This window comes from Cuculus canorus, chromosome 37, assembly GCF_017976375.1.
Source record: "Cuculus canorus isolate bCucCan1 chromosome 37, bCucCan1.pri, whole genome shotgun sequence".
In the NCBI taxonomy this organism is placed as follows: Eukaryota; Metazoa; Chordata; class Aves; order Cuculiformes; family Cuculidae; genus Cuculus; species Cuculus canorus.
Genome location: NC_071437.1, coordinates 1,003,553 through 1,022,457, shown reverse-complemented (window position 1 = coordinate 1,022,457; position 18,905 = coordinate 1,003,553). Strand labels below are relative to the sequence as shown.

At 60.1% G+C, this 18,905-nt stretch overlaps 2 protein-coding genes across 3 annotated transcripts in view; both read right to left on the bottom strand.

Moving 5' to 3' along the window:
* Nucleotides 1-202: 202 nt before the first annotated feature.
* EIF3K (eukaryotic translation initiation factor 3 subunit K) lies at nucleotides 203-5,180 on the bottom strand. The gene is made up of 8 exons (XM_054052906.1): nucleotides 5,042-5,180; nucleotides 4,149-4,247; nucleotides 3,916-4,036; nucleotides 2,472-2,546; nucleotides 2,319-2,385; nucleotides 1,796-1,873; nucleotides 901-1,026; nucleotides 203-276 (listed from the first exon to the last, which is right to left on the bottom strand). The coding sequence occupies exons 1-8, from the start codon at nucleotides 5,098-5,100 to the stop codon at nucleotides 245-247; spliced, it is 657 nt and encodes a 218-aa protein (XP_053908881.1). The 5' UTR covers nucleotides 5,101-5,180; the 3' UTR covers nucleotides 203-244.
* Nucleotides 5,181-6,135: 955 nt separating this feature from the next.
* The window catches only part of RYR1 (ryanodine receptor 1), a 130,647-nt gene continuing 117,877 nt past the window's right edge, over nucleotides 6,136-18,905 (bottom strand). For both annotated transcript variants that reach the window (XM_054052902.1, XM_054052901.1), the window contains 17 exons: nucleotides 18,695-18,776; nucleotides 16,139-17,469; nucleotides 15,680-15,756; nucleotides 15,392-15,527; nucleotides 15,038-15,124; nucleotides 14,377-14,583; nucleotides 13,150-13,280; nucleotides 12,315-12,357; nucleotides 11,485-11,615; nucleotides 10,835-10,895; nucleotides 10,180-10,326; nucleotides 9,702-9,836; nucleotides 8,943-9,099; nucleotides 8,775-8,839; nucleotides 7,705-7,805; nucleotides 7,315-7,366; nucleotides 6,136-6,268 (listed from right to left, as the gene is read on the bottom strand). In XM_054052902.1, coding sequence (XP_053908877.1) covers nucleotides 6,173-6,268; nucleotides 7,315-7,366; nucleotides 7,705-7,805; nucleotides 8,775-8,839; nucleotides 8,943-9,099; nucleotides 9,702-9,836; nucleotides 10,180-10,326; nucleotides 10,835-10,895; nucleotides 11,485-11,615; nucleotides 12,315-12,357; nucleotides 13,150-13,280; nucleotides 14,377-14,583; nucleotides 15,038-15,124; nucleotides 15,392-15,527; nucleotides 15,680-15,756; nucleotides 16,139-17,469; nucleotides 18,695-18,776 — 3,039 coding nt within the window. In that variant the 3' untranslated portion in view covers nucleotides 6,136-6,172. The remainder of the gene's footprint in view (nucleotides 6,269-7,314; nucleotides 7,367-7,704; nucleotides 7,806-8,774; nucleotides 8,840-8,942; nucleotides 9,100-9,701; nucleotides 9,837-10,179; nucleotides 10,327-10,834; nucleotides 10,896-11,484; nucleotides 11,616-12,314; nucleotides 12,358-13,149; nucleotides 13,281-14,376; nucleotides 14,584-15,037; nucleotides 15,125-15,391; nucleotides 15,528-15,679; nucleotides 15,757-16,138; nucleotides 17,470-18,694; nucleotides 18,777-18,905) is intronic.

The window sequence follows — 18,905 nt, the reverse complement described above, 5'->3', positions numbered from 1 at the left end:
TCAAAAAAAGCCCCTCCCGCGCGCGCGCGGTCCCCGCCTACCGCTACACCACGTGACAAACACCCCCGCCCCGCCATCGTGTCACGTGACGCCGCCCAGCGCCACGCCCGCCTCTACTGCGAGGGCAGCACGTGATACCGCGAGGCCCCACCCACCGCCACCTCCCACGTGACCCGCCCCCACTCAAAACATGGCGGCGCTGTTGGGGGGTTTTCTTCCTTTAATAGCATAAAATAAGGGGCGTTCAAAGGGAGGAGGCCATGATGCTGGAGACGCCTGTGGAGAAAGGGGGGGGTCAGGGAGGGCTCCGAAGAGGGGGGGCTGGGGTTTGAGGGGCTCCAAGGTGGGGGGCTGGGGTTTGGGGGGGCTCCCAGGGTTCCAAAAGGAGGGAACTGGGGTTTGGGGGGGCTCCAAAGGCGGGGGCTGGGGTTTTGGGGGCTCCCAGGGCTCCAAAGGGGGACAACGACAGGGGTTTGGGGGGGGGGTCTCCCTGGGATCTGGGGGGCCCCATGGGTGTCTGGGGGTGCTCCTTGGAATCTGGGGGGGGCTCCTTGTCCTTCAAGGGGCATCTGGCGTGGATCCCTTGGAATCTGGAGAGGTTTTGGGGGGGGGCTCGAGGGGGGTTCCCTGGTCCCTTTGCAGGTGCCTGGGGGGCCCCAGGGGGATCCTGGGGGGCTCAAGGGGTCCTGGGGTGCCCCGGGGGGGTGTGTGTGTCTCCTGGGGGGGCTCAGGGGGTCTTGGGGGGAGGGTCTTGGGGGGCTCAGGGGGTCCTGGGATGACCTGGGGGCAGTCCTGGGGGGCTCAGGGAGGTCTGGGGTGCCCTGGGAGGGGTCCTGGGGTGCCTTGGAGGGGTCTCAGGGGGGGTTCAGGGTGGGGGGGTCCTGGGGGGCCCCCCCTTACTCTCGAAGTCGATCTTCTCGACGATGTTCTTGGGTTTGATGCTCTCCTCCTGGTTGCAGATGTAGACCCTTCCCGGCTCCGGCTCCGTCCACCCGTATTTGCTCATCCAGACGCGCAGTTGCGGCTCTGGGGGGGCAAAACCGGGGGGTTCAGCCCCCCCAAAACCCACACGGGACCCCCAAACAACCCCCAGGAACCCCAAATCCCCTCAGGACCCCCAAAACCCATCCAGGACCCCCAAAACCCCTCCTAGGACCCCCAAATCCCCCCAGGACCCCCAAAACCCTCCCCAAGACCCCCAAATCCTCCCAGGACACTCCCCGCCGAAACCCTCAAAATCCCCTCCCAGGACCCCCAAAACCTCTCCTCGGGAACCCCAAACCACCCTCAGGACCCCTAAATCCCCCTCCCAGGAACCCCAAATCCCCCCTGAACCTCCCAAACTGCACCCCAGGAACCCCAAATCCCCCCCCAGGAACACCCAAAACCCACTCAGCACCCCCAAATCCCCCCCCAGGACAATCAAAACCCACCCAGGACCCCCAAACCACTCCCCAGGGCCTCCAAATCTCCCCCACAAACCCCTAATCCCCCCTGAACCCCCCAAACCACACCCCAGGAACCCCAAATTCCCCCCCCAGAACCCTCAAAACCCACCCAGGAACACCAAACCTCTCCTCAGGACCCCCAAAACCCACTCCTACGATCCTCAAACCACTCTCAGGACCCCCAAATGCTCCCCAGGACCCCCCCAAAACCCACCTCAGGACCCTCAACCCCTCCCAGGAACCCCAAATCCCCTGTAACCCCCCCAAGCCCCCTAAAACCCCACCAAAGACCCCCCAAACCTGCTAGGAACCCCAAATCCTTCCCCCCAGGACCCCCCTTTTCTTACCCGAGAGGTCACCCAGCATCTCGGCCAGCAGCCAGCGGTCGATGTGCTGGTACGTGATGCCGACCACGTGGCAGATGACTGCGGGGACCCCAAAAACGGGCTCCTCAGCCCCAAACTGGGAGCTGAACCCCCAAAACCAGGACCCCGAGCCCCAAACTGGAACCCAAAACCACAAAACTGGGACCCTGAACCCCAAACCCGGGACCCTGAGCCCTGAAACTGTGACCCTAAGTCCCCCTGAATTGCCCCAAAACCACCCACTGCCGCCCAACGTGCCCCCCAAATCCCCCCCAGACCCCCAAATTGCCCAAACTCACCCACTGACCCCCCAAAATTGCCCCAAAACACCTCCAAATTGCCCCAAAACCACTTGAATTCCCCCCCAAGAACCCCTGCACCCCAAAAACCTCCTCCGGCCTCCCCCAATTCACCCTAAAACTTGATCCAGACTCCCCAAAAACCCTCCAGATCCCCCCAAAATTGGCCAAAACCCTCATAAATTGCCCCAAACTCCCCCCCTCACATTTGCGCACGGAGTCCTCGAAGCCGGCGATGCCGTCGAGCAGCTCCGCGTTCTCATCCAGCGCTTGCTGGGGGGGGGGGGGCAGTAGGTTTTGGGGTGAAACCGGGAGATTTGGGAGGTTTTGGGGTGAAACTGGGAGGTTTTGGGGCTCACCCAGAAGGCCTGGAAGTGGCAGGTTTCCAGCAGCTCCCCCAGGTACAGGATCTGACGGATCGGCCGCTCCTCCTGCTGCCGCGGAGTCAAGGGAATCCCCAAAAACGGGCTTTTCCCACCCAAAAATGGCCTTTCCCATCCACAAAGGGCCTTTCTCACCCAAAAATGGGCCTTTCCCACCCAAAACCGGGCATTTTCCACTCAAAATGGCCTTTTCCCACACAAAACCAAGATTTTCCTGCCCAAAACTGTCCTTTTCCCACCCAAAACCAGGGGATTTCCACCTCAAATGGGCTTTTCCCACCCAAAATAAGCTTTTTCCACCCCAAACTGTCCTTTTCCCCCCCAAAACCAGGGGATTTCCACCCAAAATGGGCTTTTCCCGCCCAAAACTGGCATTTTCCCACCCCAAACCAGGCGATTTCCACCCAAAATGGGCTTTTTCCACCCAAAACTGTCCTTTTCCCACCCAAAACCAAGCGATTTCCACCCAAAATGAGCTTTTCCGGCCAAAACCCAGCCTTTTCCCGCCAAAAACTGGGCTTTTTTCACCCCAAAATGGGCTTTTCCCGCCAAAACCGGGCCCTGGCTGCCCAGTACAGACCAGTCCATACCAGTATGAACCAATGCCTCCCAGTACAACTCCCTTTCTTCCCAGTACAATCCCTTTCCCGCTCCAGTTCCGCTCCTTTTCCTCCTTTACACCCCAGTCCCTCCCAGTATGACTCGGTTCCTTCCCAGTATGGCCTCCTTTCCTCCCAGTATGACTTCCTGTGCCTCCCAGTCTCTCCCAGTCTCTCCCACTACCTCCCAGTATGACCCCAGTACCTCCCAGTTCCTCCCCAGTATGGCCTCCTTTCCTCCCAATATGACTTCCCGTGCCTCCCAGTCTCTCCCATTGCCTCCCAGTATGACCACAGTCCCTCCCAGTACGCCCCCATTCCTCCCCAGTATGGCCTCCTTTCCTCCCAATATGACTTCCTGTGCCTCCCAGCCTCTCCCAGTGCCTCCCAGTCTCTCCCACTACCTCCCAGTATGACCCCAGTACCTCCCAGTTCCTCCCTAGTATGGCCTCCTTTCCTCCCAATATGATTTCCCGTGCCTCCCAGTCTCTCCCAGTGCCTCCCAGCCTCTCCCAGTACTTCTCAGTCTCTCCCATTGCCTCCCAGTATGACCACAGTCCCTCCCAGTACACCCCCATTCCTTCCCAGTATGGCGTCCTTTCCTCCCAATATGATTTCCCGTGCCTCCCAGTCTCTCCCAGTGCTTCCCAGTCTCTCCCACTACCTCCCAGTATGACCCCAGTACCTCCCAGTTCCTCCCCAGTATGGCCTCCTTTCCTCCCAATATGACTTCCTGTGCCTCCCAGCCTCTCCCAGTGCCTCCCAGCCTCTCCCAGTGCCTCCCAGCCTCTCCCAGTGCCTCCCAGTCAGCCGTCGGATGCGTGGGCCTGGTCGATCATGCACTTGCAGAGGGTGAAGTCGGTGTGGGGGAGGTTGGTGAGCGCCTTCAGCAGGATCTGCGCCGTCACCCCCGTCTGGAAGAACGCGGGGTTGAACTGGTACCTGTTTTTTTTCGGGGTGGGACACACAGACACAAAGAAAGGGGGTCAGGAAGGGGGAGGGCACTTTTGGGGTCCCCCCAGAGCCCCCCAAAACCCTTCCCCCCCCTCCTCACAGCTTGAGCACAGCCAGATTGGCCTCCAGGTCGTAGGCGTTCTCCTTCGCCTGTGTCTCCACGTAACGCTCCAGCGTCGACAGGTTCTCGGGGTTGTAGCTGCGAAAAGGGGGGGTTAAACACCCCCCAAAGGGCCCCCCCAAATCCCAGGGACTCCCCCAGAGTCCCCCCAAACCATCAACCTCCCCCCCATCATCTGAAAGGTTTTATTCCACCTGCACCTCCAGGTTCTCAGGGTTGTAGATGCAAAAAGGGGGGGGTCAACCCCCCCCCCAAGGGACCCCCAAATCCCAGGGATGCCCCCGGGCCCCCCCGATCCCTCAGAGCCCCTCACACCACCCCCCCAGAACCACCAAATCTAAAGGGTTTTCCTTCAGCTGCACCCCCGGGTTCTTAAGGTTGGAGATGTGAAAAGGAAGGGGGGGGTCAAATCCCTCCCAGTATGGCCCAGTTCCCACCAGTGTGATTCCCCTTTTCCTCCAATGCACCCCAGTCCCTCCCAGTACGGCTCCAGTCCTTCCCAGTATGATCTCTTCTTCCCAGTGTAGCCCCAGTCCTTCCCAGTACGACCCTACAACCCCAGTCCCTCCCAGTATGATCTCGTCTTCCCAGTGTAGCTCCAGTCCCTCCCAGTATGATCTCTTCTTCCCAGTGTGGCCCCAGTCCCTCCCAGTATAACTACAGTCCCTCCCAGTATGACCTCTTCTTCCCATTGCGGCCCCAGTCCCTCCCAGTATGACCCCTTCTCCTTCCCAGTATAGCCCAGTTCCCCCCACTGCCATTTCCCTTTCCCCTCAACACACTCCAGTCCCTCCCAGTACGATATCTCCTCTTTTCCAGTACATCCCAATCTCTCCTCCTACACCCCAGTGCCTCCCAGTCCATCCCAGTACCGGTCGATCCCCCGCAGCAATTTCCCCACATTGGCCCTCATCTGCTCGAACAGCGCCATGACTCAAGGGGCCACCGGAAGAGAAGGGGCGGTGTCAAAACGCCCACTTCCGGTCCGCATGCGCCGTTCCTTGGCGCGAGGCATGACGGGCAGGGGGAGGACCCGAAGGGGAGGGGGAGTGGGGGGGGGGCGGGGGGGCAGTGCCAGAGCGGACACTTCCAGTTCGGGCGCTTCCGGGACGCGGGGTGTGACGGGAAGGTGGAGGAGAGGGGGCTCCTGCGCATGCGCAGAGCAGTGAGGAGGTACTGGGAGGGGCTGAGAAGTACTGGGAGGAGCTGGGATATACTGGGAGGAGCTGAGATATACTGGGAGGAGCTGAGATATACTGGGAGGAGCTGGGCCGTAATGGATTGTATTGGGGGGGAACGGGAAGGAGAAAGGATTGTACTGGGATGGACTGGGCCGTACTGAGAGGGCAAAAAGATCATACTGGGAGGGACTGGTTCCTACTGGGAAGGAGAAGGGATTATACTGGGAAGGACTGGGCTGTACTGGGAGGGGCTGGGCCGTACTGGATTGTACTGGTGGGGACTGGAAAAGGGAAGGGATCATACTGGGATGTACTGGGCTGTGCTGAGAGGGTGAAAAGATCATACTGGGAGGGATGGGGCTGTACTGGGAGGAACTGGTTCCTACTGGGAGGCAGAAGGGATCGTACTAGGAGGGACTGGGCCATACTGGGAGGGAGAAAAGATTGTACTGGGGCTGCACTGGGAGGAACTGGTTCCTACTGGGAGGGAGAAGGGATCACATTGGGATGGACTGGGCTGTGCTGAGAGGGTGAAAAGCTCATACTGGGAGGGGCTGGGACAGACTGGGAGGGGCTGTGCTGTACTGGATTGTACTGGGAGGGACTGGAAAAGGGAAGGGATCATACTGGGATGGACTGGGCTGTACTGGGAGGGGGAAAGTGGGGTAAAAAAGGGGAAAATGGGGCAATAAAGAGGCAGAGACAGAGATTCCATAGGGTTTAATGGGGGGGGTAGAAGAGCCCCCTCGGGGGGGACAGAAAGGGGGGGGGTTCGGGGGGGGGCATTGGGGGGTGTTTAGGAGGGGGCATTTGGGGGGGGGGTCACCCCAACTGATCCTCGTATTGTTTGCGGAAGCAATCTCCGGCCGGGAAGAAATCCCAGCAGCGCTCCTGGTACATCTTCCAGACATAGGATTCCTTGGGGGGGGCAATTAATTGGGGGGCAATTAAAAGGAGGGAGTAATTAAGAAGGGGGGTGATTAAGAAAGGGGAGTGATTAAGTGTGGGGTCTTTAATGAGAAGGGGGAAGAAACAGAACCGCCACCCCGGGACAAAGGGGTACCCCAAAAGGCACTGCTGCCCCCTCCAAAGTGCCCTTTTACCCCCCCATGTCCCCCCCCTTTTACTCCCATCTCCCCCATCACCCCTTTTACCCCCCATTTACCCCTTATTTGCCCCATCACCCCCTTTTACCCCCCATCTTCACCCCTTTTACCCCCATCTGCCCCCCCATGGCCCTTTTACCCCCCTTTTACCCCCCATCTGCCCCCCCTTCACCCCATTTACCCCCCATTTGCCCCCCTATGGCCCTTTTACCCCCCATCTTCATCCCTTTTATCCCCCTTTAACCCCCATCTTCACCCCATTTTACCCCCATGGCCCTTTTACCCCCCATCTCCCCCATCACTGCTTTTACCCCCTCATTTACCCCCATCTGCCCCCCTTCACCCCATTTACCCCCCCACTTGCCCCCCCATGGCCCTTTTACCCCCCATCTTCACCCCTTTTACCCCCCCCATTTACCCCCCATGGCCCTTTTACCCCCCTTTTCCACCTCTTTCTGCCCCCCCATTTGCCCCCCCTTTTGCCCCCCTTTCCCCCCTCTTTCTGCCCCCCCATCCATTTACCCCTTCCCCCCCCTTCCTGCCCCCCCATCCATTTACCCCACCATTTCCCCCCCATTTCCCCCCCTATGGCCCTTTTACCCCCCTTTTACCCCCCATTTCCCCCCCCATGGCCCTTTTACCCCCATTTACCCCCCCTTTTACCCCCCCTTTTCCCTCCTTTCTGACCCCCATCCATTTACCCCCCTTTTACCCCCCTTTTTCCCCCCTTTTCCCCCTCCTTCCCCCCCCTTTCTGCCCCCCATCCATTTACCTCCCATTTCCCCCCCCATGGCCCTTTTACCCCCCTTTTACCCCCCCCTTTCTGCCCCCCCCCATTTGCCCCCCCTTTTTCCCCACCTGCCCCGTGTGCTCCGTTTCGTCTTTGTTGATCAAATACATCAGGAAAAACCTTCCAATCCAAGTGGGATTTTGCGTTATTTTCCCCTTTCGGGTTCATTTTTTTTTTACCCCCCCCCATTCATTCATTTCCCCCCATTCATTCATTACCCCCCATTCATTCATTAATTACCCCCATTCATTCATTCATTACCCCCCATTCATTCATTCATTGCCCCCATTCATTCATTCATTACCCCCCATTCATTCATTGCCCCCATTCATTCATTCATTGCCCCCCATTCATTCATTAATTACCCCCATTCATTCATTCATTACCCCCCATTCATTCATTGCCCCCCATTCATTCATTCATTGCCCCCATTCATTCATTCATTCATTGCCCCTCACATGTAGTTGGCGAGGTTGTGCTCCTCCAGCGTGTGCGTCTCGAACCCGTGCGGCGTCGTATCGAAATAATCCGATCCGATCCCGCAGATAAAACACTTCGTCTGCAAAGGAGGAGGGAGGGGGGGATCGGGAGGGGCCACAACGACCCCCCCAAAAAAAACCTGCACCCCAAAAAAACCCCCAAAACCCCCTCAAAACCCCCCAAAACCCCCCAAAATCCACCCCCAAACCCTCCCAAAATCCACACGAACACTCTTCAAATCCACTCCGAAGCTCACAAAGGGCCCCCCCAGAGCCCCCCCCAGAGCACCCCCACATTTAAGACCCCCCTCAAAAAAATTGGACCCCCAAAACCCCCTCAAAATCCCCCAAAGGCCCCCCCAAAAATTGGACCCCCAAAACTGCCTCAAAACCCCCACAAAATCCACCCCAAAGGGCCCCCCCAGAGCCCCCCACATTTAAGACCCCCCAAAAAATATTGGACCCTCAAAATCCCCCCCAAACTCCCCCAAAATCCACCTCCAAAGGGCCCCTCCAGAGCCCCCCCACATTTAAGACCCCCCCAAAAAAATTGGACCCCCAAAATCCCTCAAAACCCCCCAAATCCACCCCCAAACCCACCCCCAAACCCCCCAAAGGGCCCCCCCAGAGTCCCCCCACATTTAAGACCCCCCCCCGGACCCTCAAAACCTCCCAAATCCACTCCAACCCCTCCCAAATCCACTGCAAAACCCCCATAAAGACCCCTTGGACCCCCCCAAGAGTCCCCCCCATATAAGACCCCCCCAAAAAAAACAAATGGACCCCCCGGGACCTCCCAACCCTCCCAAAATCCCCCCCAAACCCCCATTGTCCCCCCCAAGGCCCTTCTTGCCCCCCTTTTTTTGCCCCCCACCCCCATTTTTACCCCCCTTTATACCCCTCCACCCCATTTTTGCCCCCAGGACCCCAATTCCCCCCCCTTTAACCCCTGAACCCCATTTTTACCCCCCCAAACCCCCATTCTCCCCCCCAGGGCCCTTCTTGCCCCCCATTTTTGCCCCCCACCCCCCGTTTTTGCCCCCCCTCACCTCCATGTCCTCCTTGACCTGTTCCTGTTGGTCCCTCAACTCCCCGAAGGCGTCGATGATGAGACCTGAAAGGAGAAGGTTTCACCCCAAAAATCAACCCTTCCCCCCCCACCACCACCATAGGACGCCCCCCCCCCCGACCCCCCCCAAAAAAAGCGCCCCCCAAACCTTGGATGATGGCCAAGAGGATAACGATGACGAAGAAGAAGAAGGTGATGTCGAAGACCACGCGGTAAAGCTCATAATCGTCGCCCGCCGGGTCCTCGATCTCATCGCCGATGCCCCCCCCGGCTCGGACCCCCACGTACATGTGGAAGAGGTAACACTGCGGGGGGGACACCCCAAAAAAACGTGATTGGGGACCCCCAAAACACCATAACGACCTCCAGGAACCCCCAAAACCCCATAACGACATCCAGGAACCTCCAAAACCCAACAGGGACCTCCAGGAACCTCAAGGAACTTCAGAACTTCTATGGGAACCCACTAAGATCTTCCAACTTTGGGACCTTCAGGACCCCCCAAACCACTCAGACCCCCCAAAATCTCTCTCAGGGACCCCGAAAACCCCATAAGGACCTCCAGGAACCTCCAAAACCCCATAATGACCTCCAGGAACCTCAGAGACCCACCAAGATCTTCCAACCTTGGGACCTTCAGGACCCCACAAACCACTCAGACCCCCCAAAATCCCTCTTAGGGACCCCGAAAGCCCCATAAGGACCTCCAGGAACCTCCAAAACCCAACAGAGACCTCCAGGAACCTCAAGGAACTTCAAAACCTCTATGGGGACCCACCAAGATCTTCCAACCTTGGGACCTTCTGGACCCCCCAAACCACTCAGACCCTCCAAAGCCCCCCGAGATGCCTCCAGGACCACCAGGACCCCTCCAAAGCGCCCCAAGATGCCTCCAGGACCAACGCACGGTCATCATGTCGTCGCACTTCATGTCGGGCTCGTCCTCGTCTTCGCTCTTGTTGTAGAACTTCCGGAAGAAGTTGAAGGCCACCACGGTGTAGAGGTAGACCACCACGGCCAGGAGCCCCACCGTCATGGCCAGCTGGAGGGGACACCACCACCACGTCCTCAACGCGGGTCCCACCTTCCCGGGGTGCCACCGCGAGCTCCACAGGGACCTCGGAGATGCCTCCAGGACCATCCCAGGCTCCTGAGATGCCTCCAGGACCATCTCATGGACCTCCAGGACCATCTCAAAGACCCCAGAGATGCCTCCAGGACTATCCCAGGTCCCCAAGTGCCTCCAGGACCATCTCAAAGACCCCAGAGATGCCTTCAGGCCCATCTCATGGACCTCTGGACCATCTCAAGGACCTCCAGGACCATCTCAGGTCCCCGAGGTGCCTCCAGGACCTTCTCCTGGACCTGGTGGAGGTTCCACCCACCTGTTTGCCGTTGTGGGTGACGGAGGAGAGGATGGTCCTCAGCGTTTTGACGCCCATAGCGATGTCCAAGAGGTGGGACGCGAAGAAGAAGTTGTTGTAGTGGCCCAGGAGGGACATCGCCATATACCACGTCAGGTAGAGGAAGGACTGAGGGGGACACGGAGGTCACCCCACCGCCCGGGGGGACCCCAGGACCTCCAGAACCAGGACAACCTTGTCCTGGTGGGAACGAGACCACCAGAACCTCCCCAGATCTCCAGGACCTCATCCTGGTGGGACTGAGACCACCAGAACCTCCCCAGATCTCCAGGACCTCATCCTGGTGGGACTGAGACCACCAGAACCTCCCCAGATCTCCAGGACCTCATCCTGGTGGGACTGAGACCACCAGAACCTCCCCAGATCTCCAGGACCTCATCCTGGTGGGACTGAGACCACCAGAACCTCATTCTGGGGGTAACAAGAGCCCCAGAACCTCATCCTGGTGGGACCTCAGATCTCCAGAACCTCATCCTGGTGGGAATGAGACCCCCAGAACCTCCCCAGATCTCCAGGAACTCATCCTGGTGGGACTGAGAGCCCCAGGACCCCATCCTGGTGGGACCTTCATCCAGGTGGGACCCCAGGACCTCCACACCCCCCCCCCCCAACTCACGTTATCTGTGAAGATGACCCCAAACTTCCAGATCTGGTACCGAATGTCGATGGATGTGATCCTGTGTGGAGAAAGGAGAGTTCCCACGGGATGAGAACCCCAAACCACCCCCGAGAGGCCCCTGAGATGCCTCCAGGACCTCCAAGACCACCTCAAAGCCTTCTGAGATACCCTCAGGACCTCCGGGAACCCCAGAGGTGCCTCCAAGATCACCTCAAAGCCCCCTGAGATGTCCTCAGGACCTCCAGGAACCCCAGAGATGCTTCTAAGGTCACCTCAAAGCCCCCTGAGATGTTCTCAGGGCCTTCAGGAACCCCAGAGATGCCTCTAAGATCACCCCAAAGCCCCCCGAGATGTCCTCAGGATCTCCAGGAACCCCAGAGGTGCCTCTAAGGTCACCTCAAAGCCCCCCGAGATGCCCTCAGGATCTCCAGGAACCCCAGAGGTGCCTCCAAGATCACCTCAAAGCCCCCTGAGATGTTCTCAGGACCTTCAGGAACCCCAGAGGTGCCTCTAAGATCACCTCAAAGCCCCCTGAGATGTCCTCAGGACCTCCAGGAACCGCAGAGATGCCTCTAAGGTCACCTCAAAGCCCCCCGAGATGCCTCCAAGCCCACCCCGAAGCTCTGGGGACCCCAAACCCCACCGACCAGGAGAGGACGGAGGTGTCGGGGGGTCCTTTCTTCTCCCCCTGCGCCCCGATCTCCAGGCTGGCGAGGTCCATGCCCAGGAGCTCCGCGATGCGCTCCCGCCCGTAGATGTCCCCGTATTTCTCCAACACCTTGGGGACACGGGGGGGGGGTGTCAGGAGAAGACCCGGGGGACCCCCAAAACCGACCCAAACCACCCCAAAATGAACCAAAATGACCCAAAGTCGACCCAAAATGACCCAAAATGACCCCCAAACACCCCAAATTGACTCAAGGGGGACATTTTGGGGGGGACATTGGGGATATGGGGGGGCACCCGGTGAGGAGGAGACCCGGAGACCCCCAAAATGACGAAAAATGACCCCAAATTGCCCCAAAATCGTCCAAAATGACCCCAAAACCACTCCAAAATGACCCCAAATCAACCAAAATGACCCAAAATCAATCAAAATGACCCCAAAATCATCCAAAATAATCTCCAAACGCCCCCAAAATGACTCAAGAGGGACATTTGGGGGGGACACTGGGGACATGGGGGGCACCCGGTGAGGAGGAGACCCGGAGACCCCCCAAAATGACCCAAAATCGTCCAAAATGACCCCAAATCAACCAAAATCAACCAAAATGACCCAAAATAATCCAAAATGACCCCCAAACCACCCCAAAATGACTCAAGGGGGACATTGAGGGGGGACATCGGGGACATGGGGGGACACCCGGTGAGGAGGAGACCCAGGGACCCCCAAAAGGACCCCAAATCATCCAAAATGACCCAAAATGACCCAAAATGACCCAAAATCGCCCCAAATGACCCCAAAGCGAAGCCCCACCTTCCTCTTGACGAACTTGTCCCAGTAGTTACTGGGAAAGGACCTGGGGGGGGGGGAGGTGAGTGAGTGTCCCCCCCTCCCAGTCCCTCCCAGTCCCCCCCAGTTCCTCCCAGTTCCCCCTCTGGACCCCCTTAGAACCTCCCAGTCCCTCCCAGTTCCCACCAGTTCCTCCCAGTTCCCCCTCTGGACCCCCTTAGAGCCTCCCAGTCCCTCCCAGTTCCCACCAGTTCCTCCCAGTTCCCCCTTTGAACCCCCTTAGAGCCTCCCAGACCCTCCCAGTTCCCACCAGTTCCTCCCAGTTCCCCCTTTGAACCCCATTAGAGCCCCCCAGACCCTCCCAGTCCCTCCCAGTTCCTCCCCAAACCCCTCCAATCCCCTCCCAGTTCCTGTCACTCGGTCCCAGTCTGCCCAGTTCCCCCTCCAGGACCCTGTTTGAGCCCCCCAGTCCCTCCCAGTTCCCACCAGTTCCCACCAGTCCCTCCCAGTTCTCCCTTTGAACCCCCTTAGAGCCTCCCAGTCCCTCCCAGTTCCCACCAGTTCCTCCCAGTTCCCCCTCCGGACCCCCTTAGAGCCTCCCAGACCCTCCCAGTTCCCACCAGTTCCTCCCAGTTCCCCCTCTGCACCCCCTTAGAGCCTCCCAGTCCCTCCCAGTTCCCACCAGTTCCTCCCAGTTCCTCCCCTGGACCCCCTTAGAGCCTCCCAGTCCCTCCCAGTTCCCCCTTTGAACCCCCTTAGAGCCCCCCAGTCCCTCCCAGTCCCTCCCAGTCCCCCCCAAACCCCTCCAATTCCCCCTCCCAGTCCCTCCCAGTGCTCCCAGTGCTCCCAGTGCCCGTACTGGGCGTTGAGCACCAGGCGGTCCCACTGCCCCTTGACGTCGTCGTCGGGCGGTTGTTCGGTGATGTAAAGCCCCGAGAACTCGAGGCGCCGCGCGACCTCCTTCTCCCGCTTGAAGATCACCAGCGGGATCTGGGAGACGCCGGCGGTTACCACCAGAAACAGCGGAAAAACCAACGGAAACCCAACGGAAACCACCAAAAACAGCGGAAAAACCAACGGAAACCCAACGGAAACCCAACGGAAACCCAACGGAAACCACCAAAAACAGCGGAAAAACCAACGGAAACCCAACGGAAACCCAACGGAAACCACCAAAAACAGCGGAAAAACCAACGGAAACCCAACGGAAACCACCAAAAACAGCGGAAAACCAACGGAAACCAACAAAAACCACCAAAAAACCAACGGAAACCCAACGGAAACCAACAAAAACCACCAAAAACCACCAAAACCCAACAAAAACCCAACAAAACCCAACAAAAACCCAACCAAGACCCTCAAAAACCCAATTAAGACCCCCAAAACCCAACCAAGACCCCCCAAAACCCAACCAAGACCCCCAAAACCCAACCAAGACCCCCAAAACCCAACCAGGACCCTCAAAACCCAACCAAGAACCCCAAAACCCAATTAAGACCCCCAAAACCCAACCAAGACCCCCCAAACCCAACCAAGACCCCCAAAACCCAACCAGGACCCCCAAAACCCAACCAAGACCCTCAAAAACCCAACCAGGACCCCCAAAACCCAACCAAGACCCCCCAAAACCCAACCAAGACCCCCCCCAAACCCAATTAAGACCCACAAAACCCAACCAAGACCCCCAAAACCCAATTAAGACCCCCCCAAAACTCAATTAAGACCCTCAAAACCCAATTAAGACCCCCAAAACCCAACCAAGACCCTCAAAACTCAATTAAGACCCCCAAAACCCAACCAAGACCCCCCAAAACCCAATTAAGACCCCCAAAACCCAATTAAGACCCCCAAAACCCAACCAAGACCCAACAAAACCCACCAAGACCTTCAAAACCCAATTAAGAACCCCAAAACCCAACCAAGACCCCCAAAACCCAACCAGGACCCCTCCAAACCCAACCAGGACCCCCAAAAACCCAACCAAGACCCCAAAATCCCAACCAAGACCCCCAAAACCCCAACCAGGACCCCCAAAACCCAAACCAGGACCCCTCCGAAGGTGGTGGTGGCGGCGGTGGCCGCTGACCTTGAGGCAGTTGTAGCCGATGATGCAGAGGAAGGCCACGAGGGTGTGCGCGAGCGCGAGGCCGCGCAGCGCCGGCTCCATGTACCCCGAGCTCTCCTCCAGGCAGTAGAAGACCTCCGGCTCCTCCGGCTCCTCCTGCCCCGAACCCTCGGCCACCAGCCCCGAACCCTCGGCCACCGGCTCCTCCCCGGGGGGGCGATCCGACACCTGGGGGGGACCGGAGCCCCTGGCTACCAACCCTGGGCCTTGGCTACCAACCCTGAGCCCTTGGCTACCAACCCTGAGCCCTTGGCTACCAATGCAGAGCCCTTGGCTACCAACCCGGAGCCCCTGGCTACCAACCCTGGGCCCTTGGCTACCAACCCAGAGCCTTGGCTACCAACTCTGGGCCTTGGCTACCAACCCTGAGCCCTTGGCTACCAACCCTGGGCCCTCGGCTACCAACCCTGGGCCCTTGGCTACCAACCCTGGGCATTGGCTACCAATGCGGAGCCCTTGGCTACCAACCCTGGGCCCTCGGCTACCAATGCGGAGCCCTTGGCTACCAACCCTGGGCCCTTGGCTACCAACCCTGGGCCCTGGGCTACTGCCCCCTTCCCATTTCCACCCCCCTTTAAGGACTTGGGGGTCGCGCCCCACACTTGGGGGTCGCGCCCCACACCTTGTAGAAGAGGAGGATGAAGTTGATGGCGAAGGCCAAGAAGAGCGCCAGGAACCGCAGGTTGTAGAAGTTGCGGGACAGGAAATTCTGTGGGGCAGGACCCATAAGTGACTCCCCTGCCCCATAAGTGCCTCCCCTGACCCATAAGTGCCCCAACCCTGCCCCATAAGTGCCTCCCCTGACCCATAAGTGCCCCTCCCAACGCCCATTGCTGCCCTCCATAGGGTCGGGGATCGAGCTATGGAGGTTCCCGGGGGTCTCAGCCCCACAAGTACTCCCCCTGCCCCATAAGTGACCGCCCCTGCCCCCCAAGTGCCTCCCCGCCCCCCAAGTGACCCCCCCCCACTTCCTTACCAGGAACTTCACCCTCTGCACCTCGAGCTCGCCCCACACCTCCAGGCCAGCCTCGGCCGTGGGGTCCCTGCGCGGCGCCGTGGGTCGCTGTGGGGCAGAGGGCCTGGGACCCCCCTCCTTCTCCCCATTCTCAGCACTGGGGGAGAGGGGGAAGAGTTGGGGGGTATGGAGGGCCCTGCCCCATAGATCCGTGGGGCCATCACCCGCCCCATAGCACCCAGGAACCTCCTCCCCCATAGATCTATGGGGCCATCACCCGCCCCATAGATCTGTGGGTCGCGCACTCACTCCGCCTTCTCCACCTCCTCCTCTTCCTCCTTCTTCTCCTCTTTCTCTTCCTCCTCCTCCTCCTTCTCTACATCCTCCTGTGGGGCAGAACCCATAGCGACCCTGCCCCATAGCGACCCTGCCCCACATCCCCCCTGCCCCATAGATCCCCCTCAGCCCATAGATCCCCTCTCCCTGCCCCATAGATCCCCTCTCCCTGCCCCATAGATCCCCCTCTGCCCCATAGATCCCCCTCAGCCCCATAGATCCCCTTCACCCCATTGAACCCCTCTCCCTGCCCCATAGATCCCCCCACCCCATAGATCCCCTCTCCCTGCCCCATAGTTCCCCCCAACCCCCATAGATCCCCTCTCCCTGCCCCATAGATCCCCCTCAGCCCCATAGAACCCCTCTCCCTGCCCCATAGATCCCCCTCAGCCCCATAGATCCCCTCTCCCTGCCCCATAGATGGCGCCGTACCGCTCCCTTCCTGTGCGCCGTGGGGCTGCCCTCGGGCGTGTGGGGTTCGCTGTGGGGCTCCCCGATGTCCCCGAGCCCCCCAAGCGCCTCCAATCCTGGCGGCCTCAGCAGCTCTTTGCGCCCCACGGCGTCGCCGTCTTCCTTCCCCCCAACTTCCTCTTCCTCTTCCTCTTCCTCCTCGTCCTTCCCCTTCTCGCCGTGGGGCAGCGCCGCCGTGGCCGTGGGGCTCAGCCCCTCCTCCTCCTCCTCGCCGCCGCCGCCCCCCGAGGCCTCGGCGCCCCCCACGGCGTCCTGCGTGGGGTCGGGCATATCGGCCAAGAGCTCGGCCAACGCCAGGCGTTGGGCGCCTTCCACCAAAGTGCCGCCGAAGAGCGAGGCCCACGCCACGCGCCCCACGGCCGCCGCCGCCCCCCAGGCGCCCCACAGCAGCGCCAGGAGCGCCCGCCCGCTCCCCGCGGCCGCCGCCACTGCCAACTCCCGCCCCGGGCGCCGCCGCCACCGCCTCAGCCGCCGCTTCCAGGACTGCGGGGATCCGAGCAACCACCTCAGCCCGACCCAAGCGGCCAAGAGGTCCCCGAGGGCGGCATCGGCGCCCGGCGCCGCCGCCTCCGCCGCCTCTTCGTCGTCGTCTTGGTCTTCGCCGTCCTCCTCCGGGGGCTGCGTCTCCTCCTCGGAGAGGCGGGAGGCGATTTGCATCTCGAAGATGGTGTCCTCGCAGAAGTTGACGAAGAGCTCCATCTTCTCGGCCTCTCCGCCCTCGTTGACGACGTCGAAGATGAATTGGCGCTTGGACTCCTTCACCTGCGGCATTTCCCACTGCGCTTTGTTGGCGGCGTTGATCTCGAAGTAGAGGCGCTCGATCCTCCTGGCGGCCCCCATGATCTCGATGCGGCCCAGGAACGGGCGGAAGTACTCCAGGATGCTGGCGGCCTGCTCCAGGAAGGTCCTCAGCCGCTGGTCGTGAGGGACGTGCTCCGAGAGGTTGGTGAGGAGGACGGCCACGTTGAAGCCGATGTCCCGCGCGGGTTCCTCGAAGCGCCCGGCGAAGGCTTCCACGTCGATCATCTCGTTCTCGTCCGCCTCCGAGCAGGAGAGCAGGAACTGTATCTCGGAGGGTTCGTACTGCTTCTGGCTGTCCATGGCCTTCTGGAAGTCCTTCTTGGAGATGAGACCGCGAGGATCCGAGACGTAGTTCCGGAAAGCGTCGGAAGAAACGATGTCCCGAAGCTTGAGGAACATGTCGAAGAACTTGAGGATCATGGTGACGTTGCTGGAGGACTCCACCAGCATGTCCACCATCTGCCGGGCGATGGTGCCGTTGACCACGTTCCCTGAGGAGACACGGAAGGGGCTGTGGGCACCTCCAGGGCTTTGGGGCACCTCCAGGGTGATGGTGGCCATGGGCACCTCCAGGGCTTTGGGGAACCTCCAGGGTGATGGTGGCCGTGGGGACCTCAATGGCTTTGGGGCACCTCCAGGGCTTTGGGGCACCTCCAGGGCGATGGTGGCCATCGGCACCTCCAGGGCTTTGGGGAACCTCCAGGGTGATGGTGGCCGTGGGCACCTCCAGGGCTTTGGGGAACCTCCAGGGTGATGGTGGCCGTGGGGACCTCAATGGCTTTGGGGAACCTCCAGGGTGTTGGTGGCCATGGGCACCTCCAGGGCTTTGGGGAACCTCCAGGGTGATGGTGGCCATGGGGACCTCCAGGGCTTTGGGGAACCTCCAGGGTGATGGTGGCCATGGGGACCTCAATGGCTTTGGAGCACCTCCAGGGTGTTGGTGGCCATGGGCACCTCCAGGGCTTTGGGGCACCTCCAGGGCGATGGTGGCCATGGGCACCTCCAGGGCTTTGGGGCACCTCCAGGGCGATGGTGGCCATGGGCACCTCCAGGGCTTTGGGGAACCTCCAGGGTGATGGTGGCCATGGGGACCTCAATGGCTTTGGAGCACCTCCAGGGTGTTGGTGGCCATGGGCACCTCCAGGGCTTTGGGGCACCTCCAGGGCTTTGGGGAACCTCCAGGGTGTTGGTGGCCATGGGGACCTCCAGGGCTTTGGGGAACCTCCAGGGTGATGGTGGCCATGGGGACCTCCAGGGCTTTGGGGCACCTCCAGGGCTTTGGGGAACCTCCAGGGTGATGGTGGCCATGGGGACCTCCAGGGCTTTGGGGAACCTCCAGGGTGATGGTGGCCATGGGCACCTCCAGGGCTTTGGGGCACCTCCAGGGTGTTGGTGGCCATGGGCACCTTGGATGGTCAAGGAACAACAAGGAGGTTGAGGGACATCTTGGAAGTTGAGGGACACCATGGATCGTCAAGGGACAACTTGGAGGTTGAGGGACACCATGGAGGTCAAGGGACACCTTGGATGGTCAAGGGACATCTTGGAGGTTGAGGGATACCATGGATGGTCAAGGGACTTCTTGGAGGTTGAGGGCCACCACGGAGGACAAGGAGACCCTCCAGGTGCCCCCAGGCCATCTCCAAGGCCGCCACGGCTGGTGGGGAGGACCCTGGAGATGATGGTGGTCCGTGGTGATGGGTGGTGACCCCTCACCTTCCAGCAGGGACAGCAGCATCACCACCATGTCCTTCTGGAGGTCCAGCAGCTCCTTCAGCAACCCGATCTGGCTGGAGTCCTGGTGGGACCAGAGGAGCCGCCGTCAACCCCAGGTGACCTCCCACCACCACGTCGTCCCCTCCTCTTCCACCCACCCCCTTTTGGACCACCTCCTTGGGGGACCACCACCAGGAGAAGACAGCAAAGG

What these genes read in the sequence shown, in the direction of transcription:
- EIF3K (XM_054052906.1), bottom strand. Translation starts at nt 5,100, where the DNA reads ATGGCGCTGTTCGAGCAGATGAGGGCCAATGTGGGGAAATTGCTGCGG. An exon ending in GCCACTTCCAGGCCTTCTGG is followed by an intron (nt 2,386 to 2,471) that starts GTGAGCCCCAAA and finishes CCCCCCCCCCAG; the next exon opens with CAAGCGCTGGATGAGAACGC. An exon ending in GATGCTGGGTGACCTCTCGG is followed by an intron (nt 1,027 to 1,795) that starts GTAAGAAAAGGG and finishes TTGCCCCCCCAG; the next exon opens with AGCCGCAACTGCGCGTCTGG.